The sequence below is a fragment of the Hemicordylus capensis genome, chromosome 3, assembly GCF_027244095.1.
Source record: "Hemicordylus capensis ecotype Gifberg chromosome 3, rHemCap1.1.pri, whole genome shotgun sequence".
In the NCBI taxonomy this organism is placed as follows: domain Eukaryota; kingdom Metazoa; phylum Chordata; class Lepidosauria; order Squamata; family Cordylidae; genus Hemicordylus; species Hemicordylus capensis.
The window spans coordinates 209,523,308-209,540,776 of record NC_069659.1 but is presented as its reverse complement, the minus strand read 5'-3'; the positions used below and the strand labels follow the sequence as shown (position 1 = coordinate 209,540,776).

At 41.1% G+C, this 17,469-nt stretch overlaps 1 protein-coding gene across 23 annotated transcripts in view; it reads right to left on the bottom strand.

Annotated features, from left to right (window-relative positions):
• Positions 1–17,469, bottom strand: part of ZMIZ1 (zinc finger MIZ-type containing 1) — a 640,668-nt gene that overhangs the window by 196,723 nt on the left and 426,476 nt on the right. For all 23 annotated transcript variants that reach the window (XM_053309119.1, XM_053309136.1, XM_053309123.1 and 20 more), the window contains one exon: positions 15,051–15,156. In XM_053309119.1, the coding sequence (XP_053165094.1) occupies positions 15,051–15,156 (106 nt within the window). The remainder of the gene's footprint in view (positions 1–15,050; positions 15,157–17,469) is intronic.

Sequence of the window (17,469 nt, the reverse complement as noted above, 5' to 3'; positions counted from 1 at the left end):
GTCACCAGTGCTTTTTAATGTCTACATGAAACCACTGGGTGAGATTATCAGGGGATCTGATGTAGAGTGTTATCAGTATGCTGATGACATCCAAATCTATTTCTCCTTATCATCATCAGCATCAGGTAATGGTATTCATTCCCTAAATGCCTGTCTACATGCAGTAATGGGCTGGATTAGGGATAACAAATTGAAGTTGAATCCTAGCAAGATCCCTCATTGGGAGGGATTGGAATTTGAGGGATGAGATAGATCTTCCTGTTCTAGATGGGGCTACACTCCCCTAGAAGGAACAGTTACACAGTCTGGGGGTGCTCTTAGATCAGGCCTCATCCTGGTATCTCAGGTGAAGGCTATGGCTAGAAATGCCATTTATCAGCTTCGGCTGATTTGATAGTTGTGTTCATTCCTTGAAAGAATGATCTCAAAACAGTGGTGCACCAGCTGGTAACTCCCAGGCTTGACTATTGCAATGCATACATTTATAAGTAGTTTATATGTAGTTCAGAAACTTCAGTTAGTTCAAAATGCGGCACCCAGATTGGTCTCTGGGGTAACCCAGAGAGACCATATTATGCCTGTACTGAAACAGCTACACTGGCTGCCAATATGTTTCTGGGCAAAATATGAAGTGTTGGTTATTACCTTTAAAGCCCTGAATGGGTTAGGTCTGGGTTAGAGAACACCTTAAAGAACACCTTTTTCTTGAATGATCCCCACTGCATGTTGAGGTCCGTCTCCAGCTGCCACCGGTGCATCTGGTGGCGACTCGGAACAGCTTTCTCTGTAGCTGTTCCTGTATTGTGGAATGCACTCCCCACAGAAATTCATGGTTTAGAAACATTAGTGGCCTTTAAGAGAGCCCTTAAAGCTTATTTTTTAGTCTGGCCTTCCAGTATTTTAAAATTGTTTTAATGGTTTTAACTGTTTTAAACTGTGTTTGAGTTGTTTAGATTTTATGTGGCTTTATGTTTGATTTTTAAATGATTTTTTTTTTTTGGTTTTGTAAATTGCCCACAGCTGTTGGACGGGGCGGTATAGAAATGTAATAATAAATAAATGGGCACCAGGAGAGTCAGTTGTAGATGACATAATGCAAACAGTGTCAACATGATACTCAGTCCAAGAATCATCCAGCTTAGTTGAAAGAAACAGTTGCTTTTTTGTTGGGTTATGTTGTAAGAAGAAAGAAAAGAAATTGTGCAGAATGGCTGAAATAGATCAAGAACGTGCTAGTGGCAGAGGTGATGAGCAGCACCACAGAGGCACCTTGGTGGTAACCCAGAGGTCCTTCAAGATGTAAGGTAAGTGGGAACAGTCATTCAGCAGATTAAAAAAATGCATAAAGAGAGAATACTGAAACCCAACAGAGCTTTGAGTTTCAGTCTCCACCAACACCAAAATGGTGTCCTTTGACATCACCTTTTGATGCGTGGCCTTGGGCCACTGGCAGTTGGTAAAAGTTCTGGTTCTAGACTTCTCCTTGTAAGATGAGGGGCAGAATGAGTTGCATGGTAATCATTATTGTATACTCAGATGAGCCAATACATATTCATTATTAAATATATATATGCACATATATAGCTCCATTCATGTTGCTCAGAACTCACAAACTTTTCAATCCATAGCCATATTTCCCCCTCTCACTATACAATGAAACAAACTGATCACTACACATTCAGCATTTTGTGTGTGAAAGTATTTCCCTGGACATGCCCATCATATTGCTTTGTCATCATTATAGCTGGTTCAGGACACTAACCTTCATGTTATCTCTGATGGATGAGCCACAGCTAAATAATTCAGTCAGCAGATTTCTGGAACCTTCTCTACCTTTACCTTGTCTCCCCAAATATCTCTAAGGAGTAGGTAATTTTAGAAGCTTCTGAAACAAAGTTACTCTATTGCTTCGGTTATCAATGCAGTGTAGTTGTCTCCTCTACTTTCCAGTCACACCAGGGACTCGGAACCACTGGTAGTCTTCAAAGCCAAATCAACACTCCACATAAGCCCCACTGATTCAGCAGAAACTGAGTCTGACAGGATGATACATAACACTCTTGAAGTTTCAGTGTTTAAGAGTGCTTATTATTCAGATAAAGTTACATTTTGGATTGCAATATTACAGAGAAACCCCAGTTGTCTTTTAAAAATATCCTTTTCACATTGCTGTCTTATATTGCAGGGCTACAAAGTGCTCAGTATTTCCCAACGGGAGGCAACAACCATTACAGATTCCCAACAATTTACATCAACCAATCTCATTTTAGACCAGCAGCAAATCATTTTCACACCTGGATCCTAGAAGCTGCTGCTATGGGCTGGGTTTTTTTATTTTTTGCTATTTGTCTTAATGAAATTGCTTCTGCACTGAAGACATTAAATAATACAATTTGTTGGGGATCTCCCCCACCCCCATGATGGAAAGGCCACAGTGTTTGAAGCGAATAAGACAAATTTGATATAGGAAACCAACTGTCCCACTTTTTACTCAGATATTCAGTATGCAGGATAATATCCCCAGGGAAGAGTCTGGTATTCTGAAGCCACTCTAAAATGAAGTCTGAAATGAATAAAAATGGATTCTTATACATTTTAGATGTACAAGAACTGGTGGGCCTTGCACTAGATCAATTGGCTCTCCAAACTGCATCTTAGATTAACTGATGGAAGTGCATGGCAATAACTTAAATGTATGTTCCATTCAACTTTGGAAAAGATTCCCGAAGAAACTGGTAATTTCTAATGTGAAATTACTGAAGCAGTGTTTGTTTGTTTTTTATAAGCAGCATGCCTTTGTGTGTGTATGAACACACATTACCTCGGCTTGTTATGTGTCTTTATTTGTTTATATTTATGTAAACTGCTTTGGGAACATTTGTTGAAAAGAAGTTTATAAATATTCTGCAGTAGTAGTAGTAGTGGTGTCATTCAAGAGATGCAGTGGACTTATTAGGCATTAGTGTTGAGAAGTGAATTCTGGATTTATTAAAATAATATGATTTCCCCCCGCTGTGTTACATTTGGCTGCACATATGTTGGATGGTGTTCCTACCACCACAAATAATCTAGTCTCAGTCTATTCCCTCAGAAAGGTTTCTTGAATCCAAACGTCCTTCTGTTTTGTCCACAGATCACAGCTCTTACTGCCTCTTCCGTTCCATGTTTTCCACTGAGAATGGTCACACATGCCCCTTTGTCATGAGAGTATGCAAGATCATTATACAACACTAGAAGGACAGATCTACTCCTAATCTACAAGTTTAGACAGCTGATATGTATTCTCTGTTGGTATTTGAACAGGTTTTTTATTGAAGGAATGGCAAAGAGGAGTTGTTGTTAGTGATTTGGTCTAATTTTAATGAACTGGTTGCGGTTTAATGAGAACAATTCTTGGAAAGTCCAACCCCCCCCCATTAAAATTAGTATTATATAAATACTATGTAAATTTTTGAGGGTTTTGGTTTCCTTTTCTCAGTATTTCTTCTTCTTCACTTAATTATGCAATTATTCATATTGATTCTTTTTTGTTAAGTTGAAATAAAGGCTGGGGGGATGAAATATGCTGTTTGTGCTAATAATGCTGCAGCCAAATATTTCTGCTCAAGAGGACAGAGGGGATTAGCTTATATAGCAGAACCATTTGCAGTTTCTTTTTTGACCAAAATGTAGCAGGCAACAATTTGGCTGGTTATTTCAAATCAACCTGTAACCTTTGGTTTTTCTCATACACAGAGCTCCTGGCCATTGGCACCTGCACTCTCTCTGCCTGCTCTCCTTCTCATTTTAATTCCCATCTCAGAGTGAGACTGTCCTGCCTGCCTCACTCATCAGTCAAAAGCTATACAAGAACCACTAACACCACTCCTTTGCTTCTTGCATTACAGTATAGATGGTGGTTACTGCTAAATGCCTGAAAGTGCTGATGGATCTCTCAAGTGGTAACTAAGGCTGTTATCTTGTGCAGAAATATTTGTCAGTACCATTTAATTTAGCATTCCTTACTTCTAAGAAAACATGTACAGAACTGGGATACACATCAGATTTGATATCAAAATACTTCTAAGGGAAAATCGAACCCTGCACTAATCACCTGCACTACATTTGTGGGAAACAAATACAGATGTAGCTACAGAACACATAAAAACTTAAGGGTAACTGTGTTGATCTGAAATCTGAATATGTACAGTACCCTCACAGTAAAAACACTGAGCACTGAATCTTCCTAGGCACTGCTGGTTGCAAACTGGGGAAAAACCAAAGCCACCACTTTATAACATTATATAAAACTTATTTTCAATCTTCAAAGGTTAGTCTCCCAAATACCTCACATCAAGTTGTGTAAAAACAAATAAGAGACAAAAAGGGGCTGATGGCCAAAGATACAGGCCACAGGTTGGAAGGGAAGGGAAGGACTATAACTCAGTAATTATTGGCTTTTCGTGCATCAGGAATCAAGCCTCTGACCACAACTGTTTTTCCAGAAGACATTTATCCTGCTTAAAGTCAAAGACAAAGACTCCAATTAACTGTAGCAGGGACTATTCCACCCACAGCAAAGACCAAAACTTCAGATATGGAACATTTCAATAAACAGACAAGCTCATGTCATGGAATTCAAATTTGGAATAAGCTCCATTTTAAATCAATCCATGTCACATTTGGCATTTCCACCAGGAAAATGTTATTTCTTTCATCTCATTCTCCGTCTGAATCCCGCCTTCAGGGTGTATGTGCCCTCCCTTTTTACTGCCAGCATATTTCAGCATATTAAATTGGGACTTGTTAGAAAATTAATACACCAAAACAAAACACAAACCCCACAGAGACTTAGTCAATCACAAAAAGATGAATTTTCTCCTCGTGCTGTATCCCCAGACTCATTCAAAATAACCATGGAAGCAAACAAGTTGAATAAACAAAGCAACCAAATAACACTATTAGAAGAGAATGTTTAATTCCATAAAATATAACAGAAAACATTTTAAATATTCTCTTGACCCTTGCCCAACATGGCTAATACTATCTGGCAGGGAGGTTGTTGTAGAAGGCCTGGTAGAGATCATAAATGCTTCTCTGAGGGAGGGCAGGATACTTGTCTTAAGGAGGCAATTATTAGACCACCTCTGAAGAAGCCTGCCCTGGATTCCTCAGAGTTGAGCAACTATTGTCTCCAACCTTCCATGGCTGGGCAAGGTAATTGAGAGGGTGGTAGCCTCCCAACTCCAGGTAGTCTTGGATGAAACTGATTATCTAGACCCGTTTCAGACCAGCTTTCGGGTGGGCTATAGGGTGGAGACTGCCTTGGTTGGCCTGATGGATGATCTCCAATTGGCAATTGACAGTGTGAAGTGTGACTCTGTTGGTGCTTTTGGACCTCTCGGCGGCTTTTGATACTATCGACCATAGTATCCTTCTGGAGCATTTGAGGGGGTTGGGGGTGGGAGGCACTGCTTTGCAGTGGTTCCACTCTTACCTCTTGGGCAGATTCCAGATGGTGTCTCTCAGGGATTGTTGTTCTTCAAAAACTGAACTTTAGTATGGTGTCCCTCAGGGCTCCATATTGTCGTCGATGTTGTTTAACATCTACATGAAACTGCTGGGAGAGATCATCAGGAGATTTCGTGGCGGGTGTTATCAGTATGCTGATGACACCCAAATCTATTTCTCTTTGTCAACATCATCAGGAGAAGGCATAACCTCCCTAAATGCCTGCCTGAAGGCAGTGATGGGATGGATGAGAGGTAACAAGCTGAGACTGAATCCAGATAAGACAGAGGTACTTATTGTGTGGAGTCAGAACTCGGGAGATGATTTTGATCTGCCTGTTCTGGATGGGGTCACACTTCCCCAGAAGGAACGGGTACACAGTCTAGGGGTGCTTCTGGACACAAAACTCTCCCTGGTATCCCAGGTTGAGGCAGTGGCCAGAGGTGCCTTTTATTAGCTTCGGCTGATATGCCAGCTGCGTCCATTTCTTGAGATAAATGACCTCAGAACAGTAGTACATCTGCTGGTCACCTCCAGACTTGACTACTGCAATGAGCTCTATGTGGGGCTGCCTTTGTACATAGTCCGGAAACTGCAGTTAGTCCAGAATGCAGCAGCCAGATTAGTCTCTGAGTCATCTCAGAGAGACCATATCACTCCTATCTTAAAACAACTACACTGGCTGCCGGTAAGTTTCTGGGCAGAGTACAAGGTTTTGGTTATAACGTATAAAGCCCTAAACAGCTTGGACCCTGGGTATTTAAGAGAATGTCTTCTTTGCTATGAACCACACCACCCATTGAGATCATCTGGAGAGGTTTGTCTGCAGTTGCCACCGGCTCGACTGGTGGCTACTTGGGGACGGGCCTTCTCCATTGCTGCCCTGAGGCTTTGGAACACACTTCTGGCTGAAATAAGCACCTCCCCATCTCTTACAACTTTTAAAAGGGTAGTCAAGACGCTTTTGTTCACCCAGACTTTTAATTAGATACTGTTTCAATTGTGTTTTAAATGTGTCTTAATAGTTTTAACATTTTAATTTTAATTGTTGAAATGTTTTAATCTTTTATTGGCTGTTTTTATTGTTTTGTAAACTGCCCAGAGAACTTGCATTTTGGGCTGCATATAAATGTATTAAACAAACAAACAAACAAATATATAAATAAATATCAAGGAAAACAAGGGAAAATCTTGACATATTATATGCCAGAGGCTAATTCATAACACCCCTTCCTGGGCTGCAACACATCAAACTGCAGGCAGATGATCACATATTTGAATGCAAACTGGACGGAGCAAAAATAAATTCACCTGTGTGCATTACTAGTGCTCACGCTAACACAATTTGTTGCAATTTCCCCATCACCTCCTACACAAGCCTGTATATGTGCAAAGTGAGAGCTCCTTGAGCAACATGCATGTAGATGGTTCCTCTTCCACAAGAGGCAGCTCAACTTTGCAGAGCACCGCAATAGCAAAAAGGGCTTCTAGAAGCATCACTGTGGATGCTACCCCAGTCATAAAGATTACTGAGCTAACAAATGTGAAACACTATGAAAGCCCCAAGAGTGCCACCTTTTAATCAACAACAATAAAAACAAATATTTATATACCACTTTTCAACAGAAGTGTCCAGAGTGGTTTACATAGAGAAATATTAAATAAATAATCAATTTGTTTTTGAAGCATATAGCATAACTAAGGAAATAAACATTACCAGGTAAATAAAATATCAAGTAGACGCACATGCACATAGGCAAATGTCCCAACACAATGTCCATTGGAGAACAGATGCAAGAGTGCCTCCATGTCATTAGGTTTTGCTGGTTTAAGCTGCATCAAATTAGACATCTCATGTTTTTTATTTATTTGTCATTCCCAACATAGCTATATCTATATCTATCTCTCCTGCCTTTCAGAAAAGGAATATCCCTAAGCAGCTTACAACAATTAAACAATCACAAAATACCAAATATAATCCAATAATAACACAACATATTAAAATCCTGTCACAAACCCTACTGTTGTTTAGCAGACGTCACATGTATCAATGGGGTTTGAGATGCTAGTGTTAACTACTGCAAATAATTCCAGAGGTCTGGTGTCAAAAATGTATTCTGTGCTGCTGTCCGGGTCCTGGGCAGAGGTGCAGCTTGGTAATTTGGGGGCCTGGACCTAATGGCCTTTTGGGGGATCCCCACCCCCTTGCAAGATAAGCACCCCCCCCCATGCACTGCCCTGAGGTTGCTGGAACCGCCAGTGCCACTTGGCTTGGGGAGCTCTGGAGCCTCCGAGGATGGTGGGAGAGTCAGTGGCTGCCTGCCTCTCGCTTGCTCTGCTGCTGCCTCGCAGCCCACACAGCCCGGGCAGCAGGCTGTTTGACAGCCAAAACCATCACAATTGCGCACACTGATTGAGTGTGCACAAGGGAAGAAGCAGCTCAGCAGGCTGCTCGCCCAGCCCCACCGCTACAATCGCGCATCACATGGGACACAACCCATGGGATGGCTGCATTCAGCCCTCAGTCATGCTCAGCTGCCTGACACAGCACGGGCTAGCATTGGGCAGCGGCAGCCATCCTGCACATAACTGAGAGGATCTGGGGGCCTCATGGGATGTGGGAGACTGGACCTCTGCTTGGAAGTTTGGGGGAAAGGTGTCCTTGGTCCTGGGGCATGCTTAAGGGATTCAAAATTGCATGAGAGATGGATGTGTGTAGGGGGGGGAGGTATCCCCCATTCTGGGAGACCAGTGAACCTCTGTAGACTAATAAACCCTTACATTCTGTCTCAGATGGAGTTAAGAGAATTGTCCTTAACACTCTTGCATTGTTGGTACTTTACCCCTGTACAGTCGCATAATAGAACTATATATTTAAGAGAACAACAGTGAGTCAAGAGGTACCTTAAAGAAATGCAGCTTCTATTCTCTTCCAAACATCCTAATGCTCCAAACACCCTAATCAGACATTTCTGTTTAGTTTTTTTTTACACTATGTAGTAATGTTCACAATGTTTGTTGCACTGTATTCCAAAAAGAAAAGAAAAGAAAAGAAAAGAAAAGAAAACACACAGAGTCAATGAAGGTTGAAATTAGATTGATGTCTGGGCTAAACTGAAGGAAAGAATAAGACTGTTGTTTCTACTATCAAACATCTTATGTTGAGCCACCCATCCAGGTGGCCTGAAGATTAATTTGCTGCAGTATCCGCAGAGGTACTTTAAATCGGCACATTCCTGCTCTAAAGCCACTCCTCCTTCTCCACACACCCCTCCTGCATTATCTGCCTGCAGAGATATCGAACAATGTCTCTCCCTGACAAAGCTTTCTGTATGATCTCATCCTGTAGTCAGTTCATTCGTCTGGCCCCTACTTGCCCTCCTGCCAAGAACAAAGCTGCCCCCAAGAGCAATGAGAAAGTTTAGATTATGTGCGGTGGTACCTAGATTGTAAAAATATTTAAATATTAGGTTTATTTCCTTCTTTTAAAAACACACACACTGAACTAAGCAAATAAAGAAATGTACACTGAAAGCAATACCTCATAAAGATGGAGGTAGCCAATCCCCAAGTCCCTGAGCCTTTAGGGACCTTAATAAGCTGTACTGGACACAAGCAGCAACAGAGGAAACACATTTCATTGGGCTGAGGGTGGGAGGGAGATAAATTCATTTTCTCCTTCCACATTGCACAGAGAATACAAACAGAAGATATGCGAGTGCCTTCTGGGTCTATCTTTGTTACTTCTGCATGCGGTACTCTCAACACATGGCAATAGGCACCTGAGCATGCAGAGAGTGGAAATGTGATTCTTGTCAGGATTATGCTTTGGAGCAAAGCAGAGAGCAGACCCAGACGAGGGCCACTTCAAAAGGCAGAACAAATTGCAGTTCGGAGTGCAATAATCTGTGGAGAAAGAGGGCTAGACTAGGACCTAGGCAGGCAGAAGAGCAGGCAAATGTAGAGGGATGCTGTCATACTGAGAGAAGCAGAAGGAACAGGCATGCTGACAGGCTGACTGGCTGTTGCCCAGGCAAAGATCCAGGACCCAGAAGCATTTATAGCCAGGGCAGAAGGAAGCAATGGTCCATGAACGGGGGAAGGCGGAGTCATGCTGGGATCTGGGAATACAATACTGTCCCTTCTTCCTCCACCACTTTCCAGTCTCAAGCGGCTCACCACAAATGGCACCCATGCTAAGACCAGAAGGCTTCTGGTTTGAATTCAGACTCTCCTGTCATGTTCAAAGCCACCTGCAGATATTTAGGGGCTGCATTTTTTAGCATATGTAAGCCAATGGGTAGCCTAGCCTCAAGAATAAGCAGTGAATTTAGATAATACAGGACTATGCCAAGTGAGAGGTAGGGAAACACAAATAAGCCCATGGCAACTCAATGCCACTTACTAACAAGTGATTCAGGAGCAGATGTCATGAGTATTGTCTTCTTCGCCTTCCAAGTGGGAAACATTGCTTCTGACCAACTGGCAAAGAGAGAGGAGCTAGCTTAGCTAAGTGCCAGTGCAGTGTAATGTCTATGAGTGAATTTTCTGTTCAAATTTCACTTCTATGATGAACTCACTTAACAAACCATTATTCTTTCAGCCCTAACCTCATATTCTCCATCTGTAATATGGGTATGATTATAATACAATCCTACCCTCCAAGGTAGTTTTAAGGATTAAATATATGAAGCATTCTGAACATTCAAAAGCACTATATAAGTGACAAGCATTATTCTTATTAATAAAAGGAGAAAATGCCAATAAAACATCTATCACAACAGCAGGGCACATGGAGCAGAACAGGGCACAAGTTGATTTCATCTTTCTTATTTCAGGATATTTTAACATTGTGAAACGTAAGATCATCTAACATTTTAATAGTTGTTCACACTACTTGACCATTCTCCCCCAGGTGCTTTTAAAGACAATTAAAATTAACTATGAGGATAGAGGAAGATTAGCTAGGCTACACATATAAGACTTAAAAGCAACACTTCCAAAACCATGGTAGCTGCACAGATGGCTTCCAAAGGGAATTGTTGCCCTGAGGAGATAAAAAGAGCCAAAGGTTCCAAAATGTGGAAGTCTTTAAGCCAGATTGTGGGAGAATGAGTTATTCAGAAACAGCAAAGGAGCCACACTGACAGGTGTCTCCTCGTGAGTACCTGAGGAAAAACCTCTTGTCAGTGTGGCACTCACAGGAGTCAGTCTCACTCACATGCACAGGTCTGCAATACTGACAAATGAAAAGCAGCAAGACAACTAACTATCTTGGGAAGAAGATCTTTGTTCAAGAGAAGATGGCAATGGCAAGATGATCAAGAAACCACAATACGCAATCCATGCATCCATTGTTCTGCATGTGCAGCTGGGAAGATCCCAAAACACAACAAATAGTCTTGCTTGTCCCAAATGAAAGGAATGGGCATATTTGGCCAACGCGTTCAGTTGCAAAGAGTGGTTATCATGCTCGAGTCACAGAGATGTCAGTCAGAATCCAAAATAGTTCAGGAGAATGAATACTGGGAAAGAATAATGGCTCCATATGAGCTGGGAAACCCCCAGTTCACATCTGCCATTAACTCACTAGGTGGCTGTAGTGAGGCTTAAGCCAAAGCCCACATGTGCAGTATAAGAATACAGTAATAATAATGGCCTGCCTTACAAAGTTGTAAGAATCCTCAATGAAATAATTAAACACTTGAAATGATTTCTTAATATACATTCTGCAGCTGAAACTCTACATGTGTAAATACTAAATAAAGAATTGCAAGTTAAAACATTAAAGCATCGACTTGCCAAACATAAAGAGTACCTGAACACATATTTGCACTGAGCTTTCCCCATAAATTCTCTTACATTAATTTCACTCCAACAAATCAATCAACATGGCAATTCATTCAAAATTCAGCTTTATTACAGTTTGTGCTGAGCTCTTTGAGCCATCATTTATCCCACAAAAATCCACAGATTGCTCTTGGAAAGAAAATACTTGCAGAATCAAAGTAAGCTGACAATTAATGAAAAAAATATTTATCATCGTTTTAATCAATATGTAGTGAGCCTTTGCAATGTGCTCTTGAGGTCTGCAAAGAAAATTGTTGGCAATGGCAAGTTAATGTTAGTTGTGACTGTGACATTTCCCTCAAATTAGTTACTTTTATTAAAATATCACCCTTTGCATTAGAAGAACAGGATAAGATCTATTAATACAGCGAGGAAGTTATATATGACAGATTCATTCTCCAAAACTACATTTTGTCTTAATGTTCTTTGAAGACCCATCATACTAAGTACAGGGCTATGGGATAATAGCACAAACTACAAGCTCTCTGTGGAGGAAATGCTTTCCCAACTGGCCACCTTACAGGAAGCATAAACACCAACCCTTAACCATAACAAATTGATCCTAATAATGATATCTCAGCTCACAAAAATAAAAGTACTGCTTAGGCTGAGTCAGTGAAGTAAAGGAAAAATGTTCAGAGTCTGTCTTCTTTAAAAAGCAAGCATTTGCCTCTTTGGAAAATCAAAGCCTACTAAGACTGAAGTGTGGCAGGAATCAAAAAGTGGCTTTAAAAAACTCTTTTAGATTATCCCCATTTAGCCTCCATTGCATCTAATTTAAGAGTTTTCTGTTTAAATGTCACACACACATAAATGTAACTACGTAGGGTGCAAGCAGAACCCAGGACCCTTTCATAACACTGGGGCGGGCAGTGGGGGAGATGTATAGGAGGTATAGTTTTAGCTTATATGATAACTTGAATACAACCCAGCTTTCTTTTCCTTAGAGGTCTGGGAAACAGAAACAATGATAACATTCAGCAAGTGTTTGTGATCTGCAAGTGGGTCACCAACATTTTTCTTAGAGATGCAACCCTCAGATTTCTAACATGATCCTTGGTACTAAAATTAGTGGGCCCTTCCTCAAATGAATGCTCACTGTATAGACAGCCTGACCAAAGATATTTCTAAATGTTGGATGCAAGTTAAATAGATCCTAAGAAGACTATGCCCAGACAGCTTTGCAAGTAATGGAAAGGAATGAAGAGAGACATTCCTTGCCCGAATAACTCAGGTTGTAAATAGGCACTGCTTAGCTGTCAGTGGTACAAATAGTATCTAGGTGATATGCATATGGGGCAGACTAGTACAGTGTTGCTGTCTGCTGCTAACTTTTGGAAACATATTTGCAGGACTAAAACAACTCACCCCATTGAAAAATGCCGCATCAGAGATACAGCAACAATTAGGAATAGGATTAGGGCACCCTTTTTTTTCATTGGAATGCAAGCAGTACTGTACTTCCTTGTCAGGTATGAATAGGCTCTAACAGAGCAAACTGAGAAAGCAAACCCATGGTAGCGAAAGGAGCCTATAATTTGGGGAAAGTATGGTGGACTTACAAGAGGGACATCATCTCTTAAAAAGGGAACTCACACAAAGCCTGAAATAATAATTTCATTGGGGAAATGTTTCACGACATGAACCTCATGAAGAGTTTAGCCTTTCAGGTATAACTCTACTCCACTCCACTATAGAAGCATAAATTTCTAGATATGTCAAAAATAATTACTGTGCAAGAAAATGTTATAGAAACCTATGCCGAATCACAACAATGTGCCAGTAACAACCACAATCAGATTTGGGAAAGAAATCTGCACACTTGTGCTCTACATCAGAATTGATGATGTACAATTTTTCCCCTTCCCAGCTCTATGTTTACTTCCTAACACTAATACACTAGGAATGGATGGAGGAAGAGGCATTTCCAATGAAGAGAACTGGCAGGAGAGGTGTGCCTAGGTTTCTGGCCCCTCACCAGGCTTTCCCCCCCTTATTTTCCCCCAATTGTTTCCAATACAGCAAATAAGTCCAACTTGTGAGATAAAGGTGGCGTGATAAAGGTCAGGAGCAAGGGTAGAGGAGAATCAGTAGGTGAGGAAAGGCTAAGCATCCCCTTGCCCAATAATTCTCCCTTGTAAATACTTTCCACTTCATAACCATTTACAAGCAAACATGTATTTAGAGAAACATGTGGAACTTGCAGTTTTGGCCTACAGTTATCTTTATGTAGGAAAATGGACATTCATGCAGTGGATCTAATTGAACCAATTATGGACAAGCATGAACAATGACTCTCTGCCACCACCATGATCAGAAATACTTATGAAGCCCATCATGCAAGCTCACATACAGAGTGATGTTTGTAACTACTGCAACCATTGCTTCCCCTCCAGGCTGCCCCTCCACGGGGTTGACCCCCACAAGCTTCCCAAAAAGCCCTTGTTGGGGAACCCTCTGCAACTATGTGAGCTGTGACAAGGGCAGCTATGTGGGGAGGGGTCAGGCAGAAGCCCCTGCTCCTCTAGTAGAGCACCACCCAGTTTCCAGCCTCTCCCCCTCTCCCTGCAGCCCACAGCATTGCCAAGGTTTCTCAGTTCTCAAATATGGCCTTTTCAGAATCTCAGGGGCAGAAGAGAATCACACACTCAGATGACTTTTCCCCAGAGCCACTCACACAGCTGAAGAAGCTTTTCTGTCTAGAATTCCCTCTTCAGTTAAGGATTAAACCTGTCCCTTTACTTCTGCAAATATTTCCATCTTCCCACATACAAACATCACATATTAGAGGCACTTTTCCGCAAAAAGAGGCACACAGCTTTCATAACACAAATCCAAATCTTGTTGTCTCTTTTACACTGTCTGCAATAGTCTTAATTGCACATCTTGCTCCCCACTGAAAAGCACAGACATCTTGCTAGAAGCTATAAAGTAGAAATTAAACATTATTGAACATCACTTTTTGAGCAACTGCCTTAAAAGAGCATCAAGTTACACATTCAGTTGTTTTACCTTTTTCCACAAATCTGGTGGCAATATTTTGAAACCTCCTAACCATTTTGGACACATCTGCAAAACCAAATATGCAGTTTTTGCAGCAGGAGCATGAAGTCACTAGCCTACATTAAAACAGAGCTGGGGGGGTGGGGGGACACTTCTCCATGCGCACGGATGGGAGGAAACATTTTCAGACATTCCTCCTGCCCTCTGCAGTTGCCTGTGCCGCCCAAAATATGTCCCTGAGGTTCCTAACTCTCAGGGACATGTTTTGGGAAGGCAGATGTTACTGCATAGGGAGGGGAGAAACAATGAAAACCTCCCCTCTCCTCTGCACACACGCAGAGGTGCTCCCCACGCACAACTCTTAGTTTTGATATAGGCACTGATATTTGTGACATTTCTGCTCTTCAGCAATGTGAGCAGCTTTGGTGGAAACTTCAAGGAAAACTTCATAGAAAGCTCCACTTGGATGCAGCATTTCCACGACCCCACCCATGGATAGAGGTTCACTGGATTGCTGGCCCAGAGCATAAATGTCATAGCTTATGGAATAAAGACTGATACCAGTGTCAGGTCCTGTTTCAGAAATGCTATTTCTGAAACTAAGAAATATTCTATTCATTCCCCAGAAAAGAGCAGTATATGTTTTGATGTGTCAAGATTCTCTCCATCAAAGTGCAACTAATAGAAAGAAAACCGACTTTTCCTACCAGCTGATTTTGGCGTAAACTTGTCCCTGTTGGCTGCACAAACGGCCAGCAGCCTGTATCCAAGGTCCAGGTCAAAGCCCTGCTGTGCTGCCACTCTGCTAACAACCTGAAAAAGGAAAAAGGGTAATCATTTTCTGAAGAGTTACTATAAAGTTACCATCAGTGATTTGCCAATTTGTTAGCAGTGGCATCCACAATATAATGAAAAGTATCAGAGAGTGGTGGGTGAGAGTGAGAGATTAGTACTAGTCTTTACATAGCTCGTTTCCAGTCCACGATGTGCATCAGTGTCTATCTCATTTAGCCTAATCACAATGACCTTGTGAAGTAGGCCACTATTGCATTTACAGACTGTAGAACTGACGCTAAGAGATAGAGAGCTGGCACAGTGCATTCTAGCAAGTCCAAGACTGAGCATGGAATTCAACTCGGGTCCAAGTCCCAAACAATCTATTAACTGAAAACACTACCTCTGAGAGGTTCTTCGGTATGATGTACGTTGGATCTGAAAGCCATTGCTTTGTTTTTCTGCCATAAGGGAGATACTCTCCAAACCAAAAGATAAAACTACCAAGGTCTGAAAGTAGGCAGGCTATTAAGAGAACCTTTAATGGAGACAGCTGTCGCATGTTTTACTGTATTTGGCTTGAGGTCAAGTAACAGACTGATTCACAGAACAGTATTGCCTTGTTTATAGGAGCACTTCTTTACTCAGTATCAAGAGGGGAAACAAGCAAAGGGGTGCAGAGAGCAGGCTCAAGTAAATCCTGTTAACTGGGCAAGGAGGCACCTTTTCAAGTGGTGGTTCTCTTATATTTAGCAGAGGGAAAGCAACTGGCCATATTTAATCCAGCATAGTATCCCTCCAGTTGCTATTGCTGGAGTCTCCCTTGTATTTCTTTTTATATTATGAGCCCATTTGGGACAGGAAGGACATTCCTTTTGCTATATAAAACCCTTTAAGAAGTACCTTTTGCAGGGGTGGGTGGGTTGAAAAGCAGCATATAAATATTAGCAGCAACCACCACCTAGGTATAGTGCCATGTCACACACAACTTTCTATCTGTCAAAAGAGAATCAATAAGAGTAGGAAGAGGTTCACTTTCCTCAAATAGTGAGTAAAGAGATGCTAATGCAAGCAGAGCCTACAGTTTACACTATCATCAAGCCCTATAAAAACAAACAAATGTGCTCTTCAAAAACTCAGCTATTTAGAATAAAGCATGACAATTCAACATACTTGGGAAAAGGAAGGGGACACATATGAATGATTTAAATCACTTATTTTGATTTTCCTTGGTGAATCACTTTATAATTAAGAAAACTGCCTTTATGTGGTCTGTGGTCCTGCCTTCTAACACACACATGTGATCTGATCAGCAGAACCCAGTATTTGTTTCCTCGATGTGGGGTCAGGGTTAATGAACACATCAACATGAGGATGGGGCTTGCCAGTGCACTCTTGTGGAGGCTGTACCTCAATACAGACTCACCATAACATCTGACTGGGGGGCTTCTATGTGTATTATTTCTGAGTTGTGCCAACATTCCTATAAAGACAAACAATGGGACAGTACTATTTGGTGATGTTATTGCTCAATAATTTGGCACCAGCCCTTATTTTCAGTTATGCCCTACTCCAAAGAGCTTACAATTCAGAAAATAAATGGTTATTTGTCACCTTTGTCACCTCAATATAAAAGCTCCTTGATTAATTAAAGAGGGCACTCATTAGTGTGCAGTTATCTGTGTCCAACACTGTTTTGCCATAAAACAATGATACAGAACAAAAGTTGAAAACAAAGATATGTGATAACCTATAAATGGTAATGAAATGTTCCCATTCTCCATTAACTAGTCAGCACAATTGCATAGATCTTATTAATCCAAACTGCCCTCCACTATCCACTTTCCTAATTAACAATAAAGAATCACAACATGAATAATATGGAGGCTGATGAATGGATAGCTTGTTGTGATTGCAATTTGAAAACAAAGAGCATTTCTAGACATCTGCAGGGGAATTACTAGAAGTAATTCCAATATCACATTAATACTCTGCCACTTAAGCTACAACTGGAAGTACCTCTACCACTATGTAATTAATCATTCTCATGTGCTTGTCATGAGGCTTGTCAATTAGTGTCAAGCTTAATTTAGTTATCATAAGATCTAGCAATAGTTCTGAGCATCCTAGAGAAAGCATTGTGGAAGGGACAGTATACCTAATTCTTGTTCCTATCCTCGAACACACAGTTGTGATGTTAGTTTCAGGCTAACTTCTTCAGTTCCCTTGGAAAAAAATAGTTGAGGAAAATATCCTTTTCCAAATGCTTCTTTGAAACGTTTTGACTAATTTCTTCAAGGGAACATGAGAACCTATTTTTCATAGAATACATGCACTGCAGGCAAACTAGGA